Here is a 13997-nt window from a genome sequence, read left to right as displayed (position 1 = left end):
CCGGCGGAAAGGCGGCTCCGCCCCGCGCCGGGCCGCGGCTTCCGGGAGGGTCGCGGGGCCCCGGCCGGCCCCTGGCCCCTGCGGCCCCCGGCGCCCGGGTCCCCGCGCATCCCCGGCACAGACCCGGGCGCAGGCCGGCCCCGCCCCGCGGGAGGTGCTCGAGCGCACCTGGCCGGGCGCCCGGGGGCTGGGGCGTGAGGGGGCCGGGCCGGCAGGGAGGTCTCCACCCCCACACCCCGCCCCGCGCCCCCAGTCACAAGCGGAGGCCTGGTAGCTTCACCCGGGGAGGGGTCGAGGCGACCCCGTAGAGCCTCACCTCCCGGCAAGCCCACGCCCACTTCGGGCTCTGGCCCTCCCTTGGGGCCTGGCACCCTGCCCGTCCTCTCTCCCGCACCCAGGGGTGGGGAAGCTGCCACCCGAGAGGAAAGACCAGGAGCTGAACCGCTTTTTGGTGAGCCGAGAGATGCATCTGGGGACATTCGGTGCAGGGATCCAGCCTGTGCGGGTGACGAGCCCAAGCAAGAGTCGGTCCTCCCTGGGGTTTGGTGTGGAGACTCAGAAGGTCTCCGGGTGCCCTCCGCTGCTTTTTCAACGTCGGCACCACCAGGCTTTGGGGTGCAGGGCTGGGTGCCCCCACAGCCTCCGTGCACACCTGGCTCGGGGCTTTGGGGGTACAGGGCGGCCCTTTGACAAAGCTGGAGCCCCCAGCCGCAGCTCACGGTTCTCTCCAAGTATAGTTTTGGGGAGTTTTTCATAATGATTCATCTTACGTAGTTGATTGTTTTAAAGCCACAAGCTGTCGCTGGAGATTCCCTCTGAATTTTTCACCTCAGTCTTGCAGGAGGGGATTTGACAATTCAGAACTTTGCTCACCGGGAGCCCTGGGGGAGTGTGGGGAACATGGTTGGTAGAGACCAGCCTTCTCGCCCCTCCCACCCCACGGCTTTGCTGCCTAGTATAGAACTTGCAGCAGCCCAGCGCCTTTCCGTTCATCCCCCGGCCAGTTTTTTTAAGGTCGTATTATTGCGACTTAAGGAGTTAACATTCTCCTTTAAGACTTCACAGACCGAGGCCGACGCGAACATCTCGGAATCTCGGTCATTCTGCCAAGGCAGCTCGAACAATGAGCGAGCAGTGTGGGCACAGGTCCCCCGGGCCAGTGCAGAGACCCTCTCCTGACCCTTGTCGTCCCCACTGCTCTGTGAATGGGGAACCTCCCCAGAGGGTGACGTCCCAGGAAAGGCGGTGGGCCGCAGTGGGACCCTGAGTGTGACAGTGGGCGGGCACCGGATAGTTGTGAATTCGCGGCTATTAACAGTCTTTGGTCTGAGGATTAAGTTTTTCCGAACTTGAATTTCAAACCCTTAAATTCATGCTCTTTCTTTCAAAAAAAAAAAAAAACCTTTACTAGCTGAACCTTCAGCCTCCGTAGCAGATGATTCTGGTTTTCTTTACCGTGGCAGTCCAAAGTCTATTTCAAAAGTGGGCAAAGGATGCTGGGGGGTAGGGAGAATGAAGACGACAAAATCCCTGAAATGCTTTGCAAACGTTGGCTGCGATGTCGTCTCCCTAAAAGTGGCCTTGAGAATTTCAAGGAATTGCAATAAATGCTTTTACATGACAGTTTCACTCTTTGGGCCTGAATCCACAGTAGCAAAGGGCTTCTGGATTCACGGTGCCCTCTGGTTAATCGCTGGTGGCACCTGAGTGGGCATGTCTGTGCCCAGGTGGCCGGCCACGCTGTCTCAGGAAGGACCGAGTGTGTAGATACAAGATGATGTGCTTGTCGGGACAGAAGCTCCCGGCGGAGGAGGGCCCGTGTCGAAAGCAAAGCCAGTAGGCAGGCCCGCTCCAGCCCGCCCGGTGAGGTTGCAAGGGTGGTGACAGCCCAGCCTGGCACGTTATGGGGTCGTGGTCGTTTCCCTGTGCCTGCAGGTGCTTCAGAGCTGGTCTCTGGCATCCCGTGTGCTCCACGTTCCCATTTTGGGGAGGGGGTGCGGGTGGTCAGGAGAGGCAGGAGCAACAGGTTAGGAAGGAATGGTTATGTGACGCGTCACACTTTCTACGTGACCCTTCACCGAGCACGCAGCGCTCCCCTCTGCAGCGGCGGTCCCTGACCTCTAACGGAAAGGCTGTGTGCGAGCAGGCCTTGACATTGTTCCCAAGACCAGCCCAAAGCTACCTTCGGCCTGAGATGCGGGGCCCGGAGTACCCAGACAGGATGGAAAAGGGCACAGGACAGTGTCCGGGGCTGCTTCTCTGCTGATTAGCTAGACACAGCAGTCCGGGCCGTGAGACTGCCCGACAGATGCGCGTCTGACATTTTTAAATAAAAAGGCTTGAACATGACTGATTTGGGACGTTCGGGGAAATCGTTTCTTAATGGCTCACCTCACGTCACTTTCTGTTTCAGGAGCTTGTTTGTCGCATCAAGAATGAAACGACCCCGCGAAGTCCCCCTACGCTTAGAGCCTCGTAGCCCTTCTTCGTGACCCGAGGAGAAGCACGTGCGGACCTGATCGCGTGGCGCCTCCCAACGGCCTCGGCTGTGACCAGACCCCATTTCCCTTACAGAGAAGATGGACGGCGGGAGCAGGAGCGTGGGCCTGGAGGGGACGCTGGCGTGCGGTCCTGTGTGAACACGGTGCCCGTGGCTCAGAGCAGTCCAGCACTCAGTCTCCGTAGCCGGCCTCCCCCTGCCGCAGAGCACAGCAAGGCCAGGAAGCATGAGTGACCCGCCCGGCGCCCCCAGCTCGCCTGGTGTCAGCCTCTGACCTGGCCCTCTGGACTCTGGCCCGGCAGGCAGTCCCCCATGGCCGCGTGGCCCAGCAGAATGGCATCCTGCCAGCATCCTTTCTTTCCATCCAGGATGTGAAAGGGGCAGAAAAATAAAGACCCACCACTCCGCACGCCCCTCCCTGTCTGCTAGAATGTTTCTCATGAACGCCCCTCCTGTGGTCGCTCTCCAGTCCAAATGGGAGGCCTTCGGCACTCCAGGAAGCTTTAGGTTTCCTGGGTGCTTCTCGGAGCCGAAGGAGGGCGTCTCAAGGGCTTCGGTGAGTGCCCAAGTGCAGATGGTCATCAGCGCGCTCCAGGGCGACCAGGCTGCTCTGGGCATGAGCGATGAGCTTGCCGTGCACAGGAGCCAGAGAGCAGAGAAAGGCCAGGACGCCAGGCTGGCCGCCACCCCCGCGTTTACTGCCTGTGGTCTCAGCACTGATTTTGTCCCTTCGAGGGAGGAGGAAGCCGCAGACTTTGGCCCCTTGGTGCTGGATTCGGACAGCGACGACTCCGTGGACCGGGACATCGAGGAAGCGATCCAGGAGTACCTGAAGGCCAAGAGCGGGGCCGCCCAGCTGCCTGGGGCCACGGAGGGGGGCAGGCGGTCCAAACCAGAAGTTCCTCTGAGTAGCACCCTGATGGCCCCGTGTCCCCCGAAGTTGGCACCCAGCCCAGGAGGCACCCCTGGCAGCCGCGCGGGAGCCGGCCGAGACCGGGGCTCCACCTCCCCGGTTAGCGTTAGCAGCGACGACTCCTTTGAGCAGAGCATCCAGGCAGAGATCGAACAGTTTCTGAACGAGAAAAGGCAACACGAGACCCCAAGATGTGAGGTTTCTGTGGACGCGAAACCAGACCTGAGCTATAATGCGGTCAGATCAGCATTTAGATCCGGCAAAGAGCCGACAGTCAAGACGCATCAGCAGGAAGTGATGGGAGCCTGCAAGGACTTTCTCTTCCGGAAACCTCCCAGGCTAGCCAAGGTGAGCGCGCGGCCCCGAGGCCTCAGGTCCAAGGCCACTGCCGAGCCAGAGAGCGTGGACCCCCGCCCTGCAGAAGCAGCGCAGAGTAAAGGCGCGGTCAGGAGGAGTGCTGGCCCTGGGCGGAGGGCCACGCGAGCCAAGAGCACAGCCCTGGTGTCCAAGGCGTCTGGCTCCAGCAGCGATGATGGCATTGAGGAGGCCATCCAGCTGTACCAGCTGGAGAAGAGGAAGGAGGCGGGCGGAGACCCGCTGCAGAGAATGCTGGGTGGGGAGGGGAGGGAGCCCGACCCTCCCTCGCGCAGCACAGGCCATGCCACCAAAGGTACCTTGCCTGAAACCCGCAGGAAAACACCCGGCAGGAGGAAGCCCACAGCCCCGAAGGCCGTGGACCTCAGCCCAGGTGGCCCTGACCCTGCCCACCCCTCCAAGCCACCCAGAGATCCCAGAGCTGCTGAAAACGAGCTTGCGGAACGGCCGCCATGCCGGGCAGATACGTCCGCTGAGCTGATGTGTGCCGAAGCAATTTTGGACATTTCCAAAACCATCCTGCCGGCCCCTGCAGTGGGCAGTGAGAGACCCCTGCCCACCGGCCCACTCTCCTGCCCCCTGACCGTGCCCTCCCGCTGCGATGGGGACAGCAGCTCCGTGGACAGCAATGACAGCATAGAGCAGGAAATCCGGACGTTCCTGGCTCTGAAGGCACAGTCAGGAGCTTGGCTGGCCCGAGCGGAGAGCTGCCCGCAGACCACTCTGAGCCCAGCACCGCCACCTGGCCCTAGGGTCCCCAGCTCTAAAACGCTGGACCTGTCGCTGAGCTGCAAAAGGAAACGCAGAGGAGGCAGCCACGCCAGGCCACTGTCCACACCCAAGAAAGCGAGAGAGATGGTGCAGGAGGGCGCCCGGGATCCTGACCACAGCCCAGCGAGCGCACAGCCTGGCCAGGCCCCCAGGGCAGAAGGCCAGACCAAGGGCCAGCCCATCCCCCGCAGGCCCCGTGAGGTGGGCGACCAGCACAGTGGCCCCGGGGGCAGCGTGTGGCCCGGCCATGGGAACATGGCCCCAGCGCCGAGCGCTGGTGAGCGGGGCAGCTCTGAGGACAAGAGCAGCTCCCTGGACAGTGATGAGGACCTGGACTCCGCCATCAAGGACCTCCTGCGGTCCAGGCGGAGGCTCAAGAAGAGGTGGAGGGACCCCAGGGCCACACGCAAGAGGAAGGTCAGGTTCAGCACCACCGAGCCCCAGTTCTTGCATAAACTCGGTGGCTTGCGGAGAGACTGGACGGACAGAAGCCCCCATCTGTTGAAAAGCTGCCTCTCGAAGCCCAAAAAAGACAACAGGGAGAACCTGGGGAAAAAGGCTCTGAGCATCTCCTGCAGAGACCCGGAGAGAACCAGAGCAGACGGCGCAGGCCCCGGCGATGTGGCCCCGGCCCTCCCGCTCCGGAGAAGGGCGTCTGAAGGGAATCTGTTCTTCTGTGAAGCCACCCCCTGCGAACTTCACGGTGCAGCCGCCGGCCCTCAGCCCCCGCCCGAGGACAGCAGCTCTGTGGACAGCGATGACAGCATCGAGCTAGAGATCAGGAGGTTCTTGGCCGAAAAGGCCAAGGAGTCCGGGAACAGCTCGGAAGCCCCAGGAGGGGGCCCAGCCGCCCCAGGGATGGGGAGCGTGCCTAGGCCAGAGCTGCCGTGCCGGAAGGGGCCGGTGCCCACCCTGACCCCTCATCCCGGTGTGTGCACGCGGAGCCAGCGGGGCAGGGGCGGTCCTCAACGGGCCGGAGGCCCGGGGGGTGCGGGCAGAGCCTTCCTTCCGGGCGGGAGGAGCGGCCCCCGAACAGAGCAGGCCTGCCTCCCCAGAGCCGTGGCCAGGCACACCAGCATGGCGGGGGCCCTGTCTGCCAAAGGGTCGGCTGCTGGTCGGAGACTGGTTTGCACCCACAAAGATCAGAGCCCGAGAGGGACCGAGCGTGCCAGGGAACGTGCTCTTGGCTCGCTGCCTGCTCGAGCTGAAGTGGGCCCCCGGGCAGAAAGCCCCGGTATGGCCTTTGCTGTGACGACCCAGGGCCAGAGCCCACGGACTCAGAAGCCGGGAGCAGATGGGCTAGGGAGCCCGCAGGCCAGCCTCGCCCTCCCGTGGGCCAACTTCGCCCACCAGAGTCGGCTGCAGAGCACGTGGGCGCTGAGCCCAGAAGGCAGAGAGGCTGTGTGGAGAGGGGGCCTCGGCGGCCAGAGAGAGCAGGGGCCGGAGGGCCAGGACTCCAAGAAAGGCCTGCCCTTCACGGGCTTCTCATCGCTGCTGTCCACACAGCTGTTCCACTTTGGAAAGAGCGTCTCCTGGGGCGACAAGCAGGCCGGCGTCTTCAGCCCACCCCTGAGTCTGCCCCTGCAGGGCCCGGCCTTCTCAGCCTTCAGGGAGACCCCAGCCGGCCACAGCCCCGTGTTTGGAAGCGCACCCCTGCTCACAAAGAAAGAGGGGGGACACTGGCCTGGCCGGAAGTCCCAGGCGGCGTGCGGTCTGCACGCCAGGAGGAACTCGGGCTCCGAGGAGGACGTTCTAGACCTGCGGTACAGGCGGGGGGCCACCGGTGGAGGCAGTGAGGCCCAGGAGGCCTTGGGGAGTGACTCCAGCGAGCTCAGTGACACCTCCGTGGAGGAGGGCGGTGGCTCGGGGGCAAAGGGCAAAGCCCTCCAGCCATGAGGCCGCTCGCGGGCTCCGTCTTCCTGGGAAGCAGACCCGCTTGTGCCCCTGCGTGTGCGTGACACTCCCCACCCCGGGACAGAACACAGAGGCCGCTCTGCGCCGCCCTGTATATACTCCGTGCACTGGGAGCGATGGTGTTATTTAACGGATGTGTCCTGGAATATATGATTTTTGTAGCTTTTTTGTAAATTATTTAAAGTGCTGTAAAAAATATTTTTGGAAGTTAACCGTTGTTCGATTTTGTAGGGCGGGCCTCGCCGCGGCTTTCCATGGTGTCCAGGCGAGCGTGAGACGAGTGGACATGGGACCATCGTAGCCAGGGGTGACGTGATCTGACTCTGATAGTTCAGGGCAGTTGCGGCTGGGAAGGGCTGGCTGCGCCCGGGGAAGGTAGCAGTCGCCACCGGCCCGCCCTGAGAGTCACAAAGGCACCCACAGAAGTCTCCGCTGGGAAGCTGCTGGACAGCAATTTAACATAAAGGCCCCTGGGCCCACGAGGCCAGAGTGAGGCCTCCGGACTCTACACTTGTGGCCTCAATTGGAAAACATCTCAAAGCACAAAGGCCAGCGAGCGCACGACTGGCCGTCCCCTGTTGCATGTGGAAATGCCACGGGAGGCCTCGGTGGCACACGAGGTCCACACCTGAGCCCGTGGTGTTTCACACCCAGCCCCGTGCGACCCCTGTGTGATTCTAGCGGCTCAATAAAGCTCTTTTTTATGGGAGCCACTGTTCTCCAGTCTTAGTCACAGATCCGAAGGGTAACAGACAACCTGTGTGTTCTCAATGTCCTCCTCTTGGCCCAGGCACTGGAACACACAAGGCTTGAGCCACTTGGCCGGTTCTGGTCCCCAACGCTGCAAGCGCCCGGCACAAGGCCCTGCACCCTCCCGGGATCGGGGCCTCATCAAGGTGGGCTCACACCACCCAGCAGACACGCCTGGTGGCTTTCCCAGGGCCTGCCTTCCCCAGGCAGGACCAGGGCCTGGCCCCACACGGTGCATGGTCACGGGCGGGGCGCCCGGCCTCAAGGTGTGTTTGAGCTGAGCTGTGGGGCCTTGCCGGGTGGAGAGGAGCGGGGCTCCCCATGCCTTCTGCTCAGAGGCAACCCACGGGGTGGGCGCTCAGCGGTCACGGCGGTGCCGTGCGGCAGTCCAGCAGACTTCCGGCAGTGACCCCAGTCTTCACGGCTCTCCACTGCCGTTTGGCTGTGCTGGACTCAGAGCAAGGTTGACTTTGCAGCTCAGTTTAGCCGGCGTTGAACACGCGAGTGAATTTTCCGGGATTTAGCCACACGGCACTCCCGCACCCACGCCGCAGCTGCCCAGGACGCGTGCGGGCGCCTTTGCCAGCGCCCGTCCGGTTCTTACTCACTTAGGTGCTTCCGGGGGAAAACAGTTCAATTCGTGTAATCTATGCTTTAAGTTTAATTTTTAAAGAGTGGTCTTCACACTTGAAAACAAAAATCAGCTTGTTTTGTACATAAGAACCGGATTTTTAAAAACGCTAATAAATCAAACACTGCTCACGAATCGGCTTTCAAAGCTTGTCTTCCCTGGACTGGCCTTTGTGGGGTGATGTCAAGGGGGCCCACCTGTGCATTTAGCCCTGGGCACCCCTCGCCCCTGCTGGGTCTCCCCCAGACCCGGCTCCCTTTGCAGTTGCCTCCTTCCTGCCTCCCGGGTTCCCGTGACCCCCACGGGGCCAACCCCCATGCTACGTAGTTCCTGGGCAGTGCGGGCCCATCCCCGGGACCCCCGTCACCCTCCTGCTTCTGTGCCCCCACCCCAGCTCACCTCTGGCGCATGCTGGGGCCAGCCCAGAGGCGTCCCTCAGCCTGTCTGGAAGGAGGGCTGCGGTGGGGGGAGCGAGTGGAGCCTGGCACCACAGCGAATTAGCAGAGTCCGGGGAGCTGCAGCTCCCGACCCCAGGGGCCCGCCCTCCCACGCAGTTGGAGAGATGATGTCTTACCAAGTCAAACTGATCCTTGGGAAGCCGCCCCCTCCCGTCTCCGGGAAGGAGTAGTCTGTGAGTCCGGGGCTACGGGGTTCCTTCATTTAATGTAAAGAAGGGGAAAGGCCTGATTTTCCCATAGGGCATCCTGGGACTCACTGCATCTTTCCGGAAAGAATGGGCACAGGTGTCTGGGAGGCGGGGGGGGGGGCTGTCGGTTCGGTGGGATGCCCGCGGCCCGCACCTGCCGAGGCGCCGAATCTGACTTGTCAGCAGGTTTTCCCAAGCTGAGGCACACCTGCCCTGGGGATCCAGGCCTTTAAGTTGCTAGCCCCGTACGCACCCCTGTAAAGACAGGAAAGTCACTGCACCTTGATTCCCCGTCCCTCCACATGAATTGAAGGGCCTGCCGAAGGCCCCCACCGTTGACGTCTGCAAACCACAGCCGCGGCTGCTCTGGGCGAGGCCGACTGGGAGCGGGGAACAGTTTATTTGCAGGATCCGTGGGGCTTCTGCTTCTCCGTGCTCTCGACAGAGAGGTGCTCCCCGGTGTTGACAAATTTCCTATCTGTTTGGAACCGCTTATTCCGAGTGACTTTAACTGAAAGGCGGAAAGCCGCTGGGGACACGTCTACAGCGTCCGTGCGAACACGCGTCCGGTGTCCCGAGTCGCCGTTTCCACCCACACACGGCCGCACCGAGGGACCAGTCAGTGAGGTCTTCGGAAGCCCTGTTTCTCAGGGTTTCATCTCATGGTGGGAAAAATCGGCCCCACACGGCCAGGTGTCCTCGGGGGTGAAGACCACCTCTCCTGGCCATGCTGTCCGCAGATGCTGCGCCCCCCGCTCTGCTAACTGTTCTGACCACGGCGAGAACTTCGAGACGTCAGGACCCACATCAGAGAGTGGAGGGGTCCCTCCCCCCACAGCACCCCCGGGGGGTCAAGCTGACTGGGAACCCAGGGCGCCTTCCTGCTACCCTCCATGAGCCCGCCCACCCACATACCCTTCTCCCCGCTCACGCATCAAGATTCCAGGCAGAAAACGTGCTAAAATGGCCAGGGTCCAAAGCCCGCAGCCGCACCTGCCTGGGCACACCCCAGGTGGGCTCCAACCCAGGGGCTGCAGGGCTGGGGCTCGCCCCAAGTGATGATGTCAAAATCCTCCAAAACCCTAGTGGGCAGACGGGAGCAGGGCCACTGCCCCGGCCGCAGGACCCAGACGCCGGGAGCCTGAGCTGGAGACGCTCCTGGTTCTTCGGGAAGACAGGCATAGATGTTCTATCAAAGGTACTTCTGTTTTCCATACCCTTGTTCTATGTAGAGGATCCCGTTAAGGACACCAGAATCGGGCTTTACCTCCTTAGCAGGGGTCCGGGGATTGAGTCCCGCATCGGGCTCCCTGGTCGGCGGGAAGCCTGCTTCTCCCTCTCCCAACTCCCCCTGCTTGTGTTCCCTCTCTCACTGTGTCTCTCTCTGTCAAAAAATTAATAAAATGTTTTTTTAAAAAAAGAGTGTTTGATTTTCTGTGGAAAATATTTCCATCCCAAATTGGACATTAAGAGTATTGCCGAAATGTTTACTTTTGCATATTAATAATAAAAACTTTTTAATGAAGAAATAAGCAAGCACGAGTTTTAATCTCTTCCCACTTTCATGGGACAAAAATTTTCGTGGCTGGGTTGTAATCCGTGGTAGGGAACAATGACATCGCCAGGAGCCCGTGCTTCCCAGGCTTCCCACAACAAACACACCGTACTCTCAGGAAGGAAGGTGGGGAGCGGGGTCTGAAAGATAAGACACCGGCCCAGAAAAACTCTCCTCCTGGAGAACCCGCTCTGTACATCCTAGCAAACGTGGATCAGGAACTACAGAGAGAAGTGTGTCATTCCCTGCCTGCTAGTTTTTTAACTTTGTACTGAAAACTGAAAGTGAACCCCCAGAGAGAAGTCCCACGTACACATCACCGCCTCCACAGATCTGGCCTCCCAAGCCTGCCCCTCAGTGGCTGCGGGGCGTTCGCCAGGACTCCAAGCTGGCCAGCCTGGGTCAGGGACAGCGACGGTGCTCCTGTGGGTCTTCCTCACGCAGCCTCTGTCCTCGCCCTAGGCCCCCGAGCGGGGCACCCAACCCTCCCGCTGTGGCTCCCAGAGTTGGTGCGGATTTCCGCCAGGGAGCTTTGGAACCGAAACCCACTCCATCACTTGACATGAGTATAAGACGGCTCCCAGGAAAGACACAGGGAGGGCTACCCAGACATTCCCAGCATCAGGCCACGACGCGGGGTCCAGGACGTCGACGGTCCTGCTCCCTGATTCCCGGTGAGTCAGGAATTCAGGATGTGGCAACATTTTTAATGAAAAGTCAAGTCATTAGCATCTTTTCCAACTTAGACATAAAACAGAACTAAGGGGGCCTGACAGCCCTGTCTGCGTGTTTTTCTAATCTTAAGAGAAAAAACGTTTTCAGTGAAAGCAGTGAAGTCTGTCCTACAACTGGGCAGATGATGAGAGAGCAGGGTGACACTTCAGACGCCCCGCCGGGGTCAGGAGGCCGGCCAGTCACAGATGGACGGCTTGCTGACGTTGTAACTGGGGTGGAAGTTGAACCGGTCGTAGGGGGTGATGTAGTTGTCGGGACCCGTCACAATGCTCTTCTCCATGGAGACGTTGAAGGTATTGTTCCGGAACATCCCACCAGCTGCAAGTTGTCTGGAAAATTTATTCGAATTTGGATAAAATACTTTCTGTAAGTGAAAAGGGACACTCGGATTAATGGGGTGTTGGAATGTCCCTGAGTAGTCAGCCGACAGGCATTTCTGGAAGAAAAGTAAGAATCTGCAAGAAAATGTCATCTCGGTTCCTAGGAAGCAGAGAAGCCAGGATGAGGGGGATGGCCTAGTTCGCCCCGGACCATCCTGGTTTATACCCGAGGTCTGGGAATAATCATTGACAGTGCCTGTGTTCCCCCTGGGCGGACAGAAGGATGGTCTGCCCCACGTGACCCCCGGGGTCCTGCTCCTACCAACCGGAGAAGTGACCAGACCTCTCTGAACTTCAGTGTTCTCTTCTGTAAGAGCCATCCGTGAGTCTCAACCCTGACTGCAGGGTCGAATCCCTTTAAGGCTTTAAAACGTCTCTGATGCCCCTACCGCACCAGCCCAGGGGAGTGGGGAGACAATGCCCTTGTGGAGTGAGGCCCCAAAATGGGAGTCGCTACTGTCCTGGGTATCCAGGGCTGCCCGTGCACGTCTGCTGGCCCTCCACCTGGCCCAAGAGGGGCATCAGGAGGACTTTAGAAGGGGGTTCTAGATCTCCAGACTGTGAAGTCGACCTCAAAAAGGGGGGTGGGGAGTCCACAAAGGTGCACAGGTCCCCATGTCCACCCATGTGCCTTGCGCTTGTGCAACCAGGGATATGGGCCGGTACTGCCTCTTAAGGTGACAGGTTAATTAAAATCAAGTATTATTCCAGAAAGAAAGCAGCTGTTCTCTTCTTGGCCTCAGAACTCACTGCCCTAAGGTGCCAGAGGTCGTGGTGCCTGCGTGTGACCGGGGCCAGTCTCCCGGGACGGCTTCACCAGTCTGAGTGTGACCGGGGCCAGTCTCCTGGGACGGCTTGACCAGTCCGCGTGTGACCGGGGCCAGTCTCCTGGGACAGCTTCACCAGTCCGCACACACCTTTTTGATCGGTAAAAGCTTTCACTGCCGAAGTTGCTCTCTCACTTATTTCTCCTCTGCCCTGTTCGGGAAGGATCGGATGTGCCCCCTCCCGCTTTGGGATGCTGGGACTTGGGGCCCCTCCCCACCACCCCCTCAGGGTGTGTTGCCCTCCCCAGGAATCCGGGGGGGGGGGGGCAGCCTCCTCCCAGAGAGGCTCGGAGGACCCACAGGCTTCCCACTTACCGGCATCTCGTGCACAGTGGGGGCTCTGCTCCCGTAGGCACCGTTACTGGTCCTGTACACTGAGATGGCCTTCTGGGTCCTGGCGAGTGAGAAACAGCCTGTTTTCAGTTACTCTAAGGACGCCCAGACCGCAGCCTTAGAACGTCTGGTTGCAGAGCTCTGCTGGGAAGGCCCCAGGGTGGCCATGCGGCTGTGCAGGTGGGCTCCCGTGGGGCTCGGCTCAGCCTCCCCTGCTCGAGGCCACCCCAGCTCTTCCCCAAGGGGGGCAAAGTCCCAAAGACCTCCCGGAAGGAAAACGCAGCCCCCGACCTTTCGACCCTTCTCCTTCGACCCTCCACTTCTGAGCGTCTGGGGGAACACGCCCACGGTCTCTCATGCCCACAGAGTTTAACGGAGAGGCTGTTTTTCCCAGGTCAGCTCTGCCTTGGGCCACCGGACCTTGGGCAAACGCTGTCCTTCCGTGCCCCAGCGGCCTCTCTCGGGAAACAAGGATGAGGAGGGGGCCTCGCGCCCACGCTGCAGAGGGGACTGGGTGCGGGACGGCAGGGCGGTGACGGGTTCCCCGCTGTGCGGTCTGAGATCTGCAGGGGACAGTGGGGGGTCGCCGATTCCCATTCCGCAGAGGCTCCAGGCGACCTAGAGGACCGAGGCTTATCCCCGCACAAAAGCGCGGGGCTGGGCCCAGTAGCGGGGTGCGGGGCTTCCTGGCCACCCTTGCCCTTGGGAGCCCCCACCCCGACCCCGCTGGGGCGCCCGCAGCTTCGGGCACTTTCTCACTCACTGGGTGCTAACGGCTGACCCCCCTTTGACTTGGGCTCCAGGACAGGCTAGGGACCTGGGGACGCCCGCGTCCAGGCCTGGCGAGCGGAGCCTCCGCCCGAGCCCCTGCGAGGTCAGGCGGCCCCTGACGGGACCCCGTCCTCACCCGTAGCCCCGAAACCACGCCGGGTTGTTGAACCTGGCCGGCAGGTCGTCGTCCACGCGGTAGCAGTCGCTGGTCCTCTGCGGGAGCGCGGGGGGGGCGGGGGCCGGGGAGGCCGGGGGGGCCGGGGGGGCCGGGGGTACTGGGGCCGGGGGCTCCGCTGCCGCCGCGCACGCTCGAGGGCCCGCCTGGGCCATGCGCCTGCGCTCGGGGCTGCGGCGGAAGACCGCGGGAGGCCGCGCGGCGTCCCGTTGCCAGGCGACGGCGGGGTCACGTGACCCCGGCGGCCCGGCCTTAAAGGCGCCGCGCCCGGAAGCGGTGGGGGGTGGGGGCGACGCCCGCGTTCCTTGCCGTCCCCTCCCTGCAGGGGGGCCCCGGGCCTCGCGCTTCACCAGCGAACTGCCCAGCGCCAGCTCCGCGTGGCCGCTCACTGCGCGCCTGGGCGCCGCGGGCCCAGACGTCGTGTCCCCGGCCCGGAGTCTTCATGCGGACTCCGGGCGCGCCCCGTCCCACGGGACGCTCCCTGGGGCAGCGGCAGGCGGTGCCGGACTGTCCGGAGGTGCGGAGGGCGAGGGAGCCGGCGCGCGGCCCAGCTGCAGGGGCTCCTCCGGGACGGCAGGCGGCGCTGCGCGGAGCAGCCGGGGAGCGGTGGCGGCGGCGGGAGGCGCGTCCCGGCCCGTCCTGCCCTCCGCGCCATGGCGTCCGCCGTGCCCCGGCTGCTCGGCGCAGGTGAGTGCGCGCGGGCCCCGCGGGCGCGGGCGGG

General features: G+C 62.1%; 3 protein-coding genes across 4 annotated transcripts in view; 2 read left to right on the top strand and 1 right to left on the bottom strand.

The window, feature by feature from the left end:
• The first annotated feature begins 239 nt into the window (after positions 1–239).
• On the top strand, positions 240–7988 carry LOC111146391 (protein phosphatase 1 regulatory subunit 26). Its single transcript, XM_022501923.1, has 2 exons — positions 240–451; positions 2414–7988. Exon 2 carries the CDS (start codon positions 2931–2933, stop codon positions 6453–6455), a length of 3525 nt encoding a protein of 1174 aa, XP_022357631.1. The 5' UTR covers positions 240–451; positions 2414–2930; the 3' UTR covers positions 6456–7988.
• A 2736-nt stretch (positions 7989–10724) lies between these two features.
• LOC111146346 (chromosome unknown C9orf116 homolog) lies at positions 10725–13431 on the bottom strand. 2 transcript variants are annotated; one of them, XM_022501863.1, is made up of 3 exons: positions 13238–13431; positions 12313–12391; positions 10725–11154 (listed from the first exon to the last, which is right to left on the bottom strand). In XM_022501863.1, exons 1-3 carry the CDS (start codon positions 13429–13431, stop codon positions 10954–10956), a joined length of 474 nt encoding a protein of 157 aa, XP_022357571.1. In that variant the 3' UTR covers positions 10725–10953. The 2 variants fall into 2 exon arrangements, with proteins under 2 accessions (XP_022357571.1, XP_022357572.1); XM_022501864.1 differs by having other exon boundaries at positions 10725–11119.
• Positions 13432–13678: 247 nt separating this feature from the next.
• Positions 13679–13997, top strand: part of LOC111145942 (mitochondrial ribosomal protein S2) — a 5517-nt gene continuing 5198 nt past the window's right edge. Inside the window, exon 1 of the mRNA XM_022501258.1 lies at positions 13679–13963. Coding sequence (XP_022356966.1) covers positions 13930–13963 — 34 coding nt within the window. The 5' untranslated portion in view covers positions 13679–13929. The remainder of the gene's footprint in view (positions 13964–13997) is intronic.

This window comes from Enhydra lutris, unplaced genomic scaffold (assembly GCF_002288905.1).
Source record: "Enhydra lutris kenyoni isolate GAN:26980312 unplaced genomic scaffold, ASM228890v2 scaffoldscaffold13, whole genome shotgun sequence".
NCBI classification, from domain to species: domain Eukaryota; kingdom Metazoa; phylum Chordata; class Mammalia; order Carnivora; family Mustelidae; genus Enhydra; species Enhydra lutris.
The sequence above is the reverse complement of the archived record's forward strand: the minus strand, read 5'-3'. Positions and strand labels throughout refer to the sequence as shown.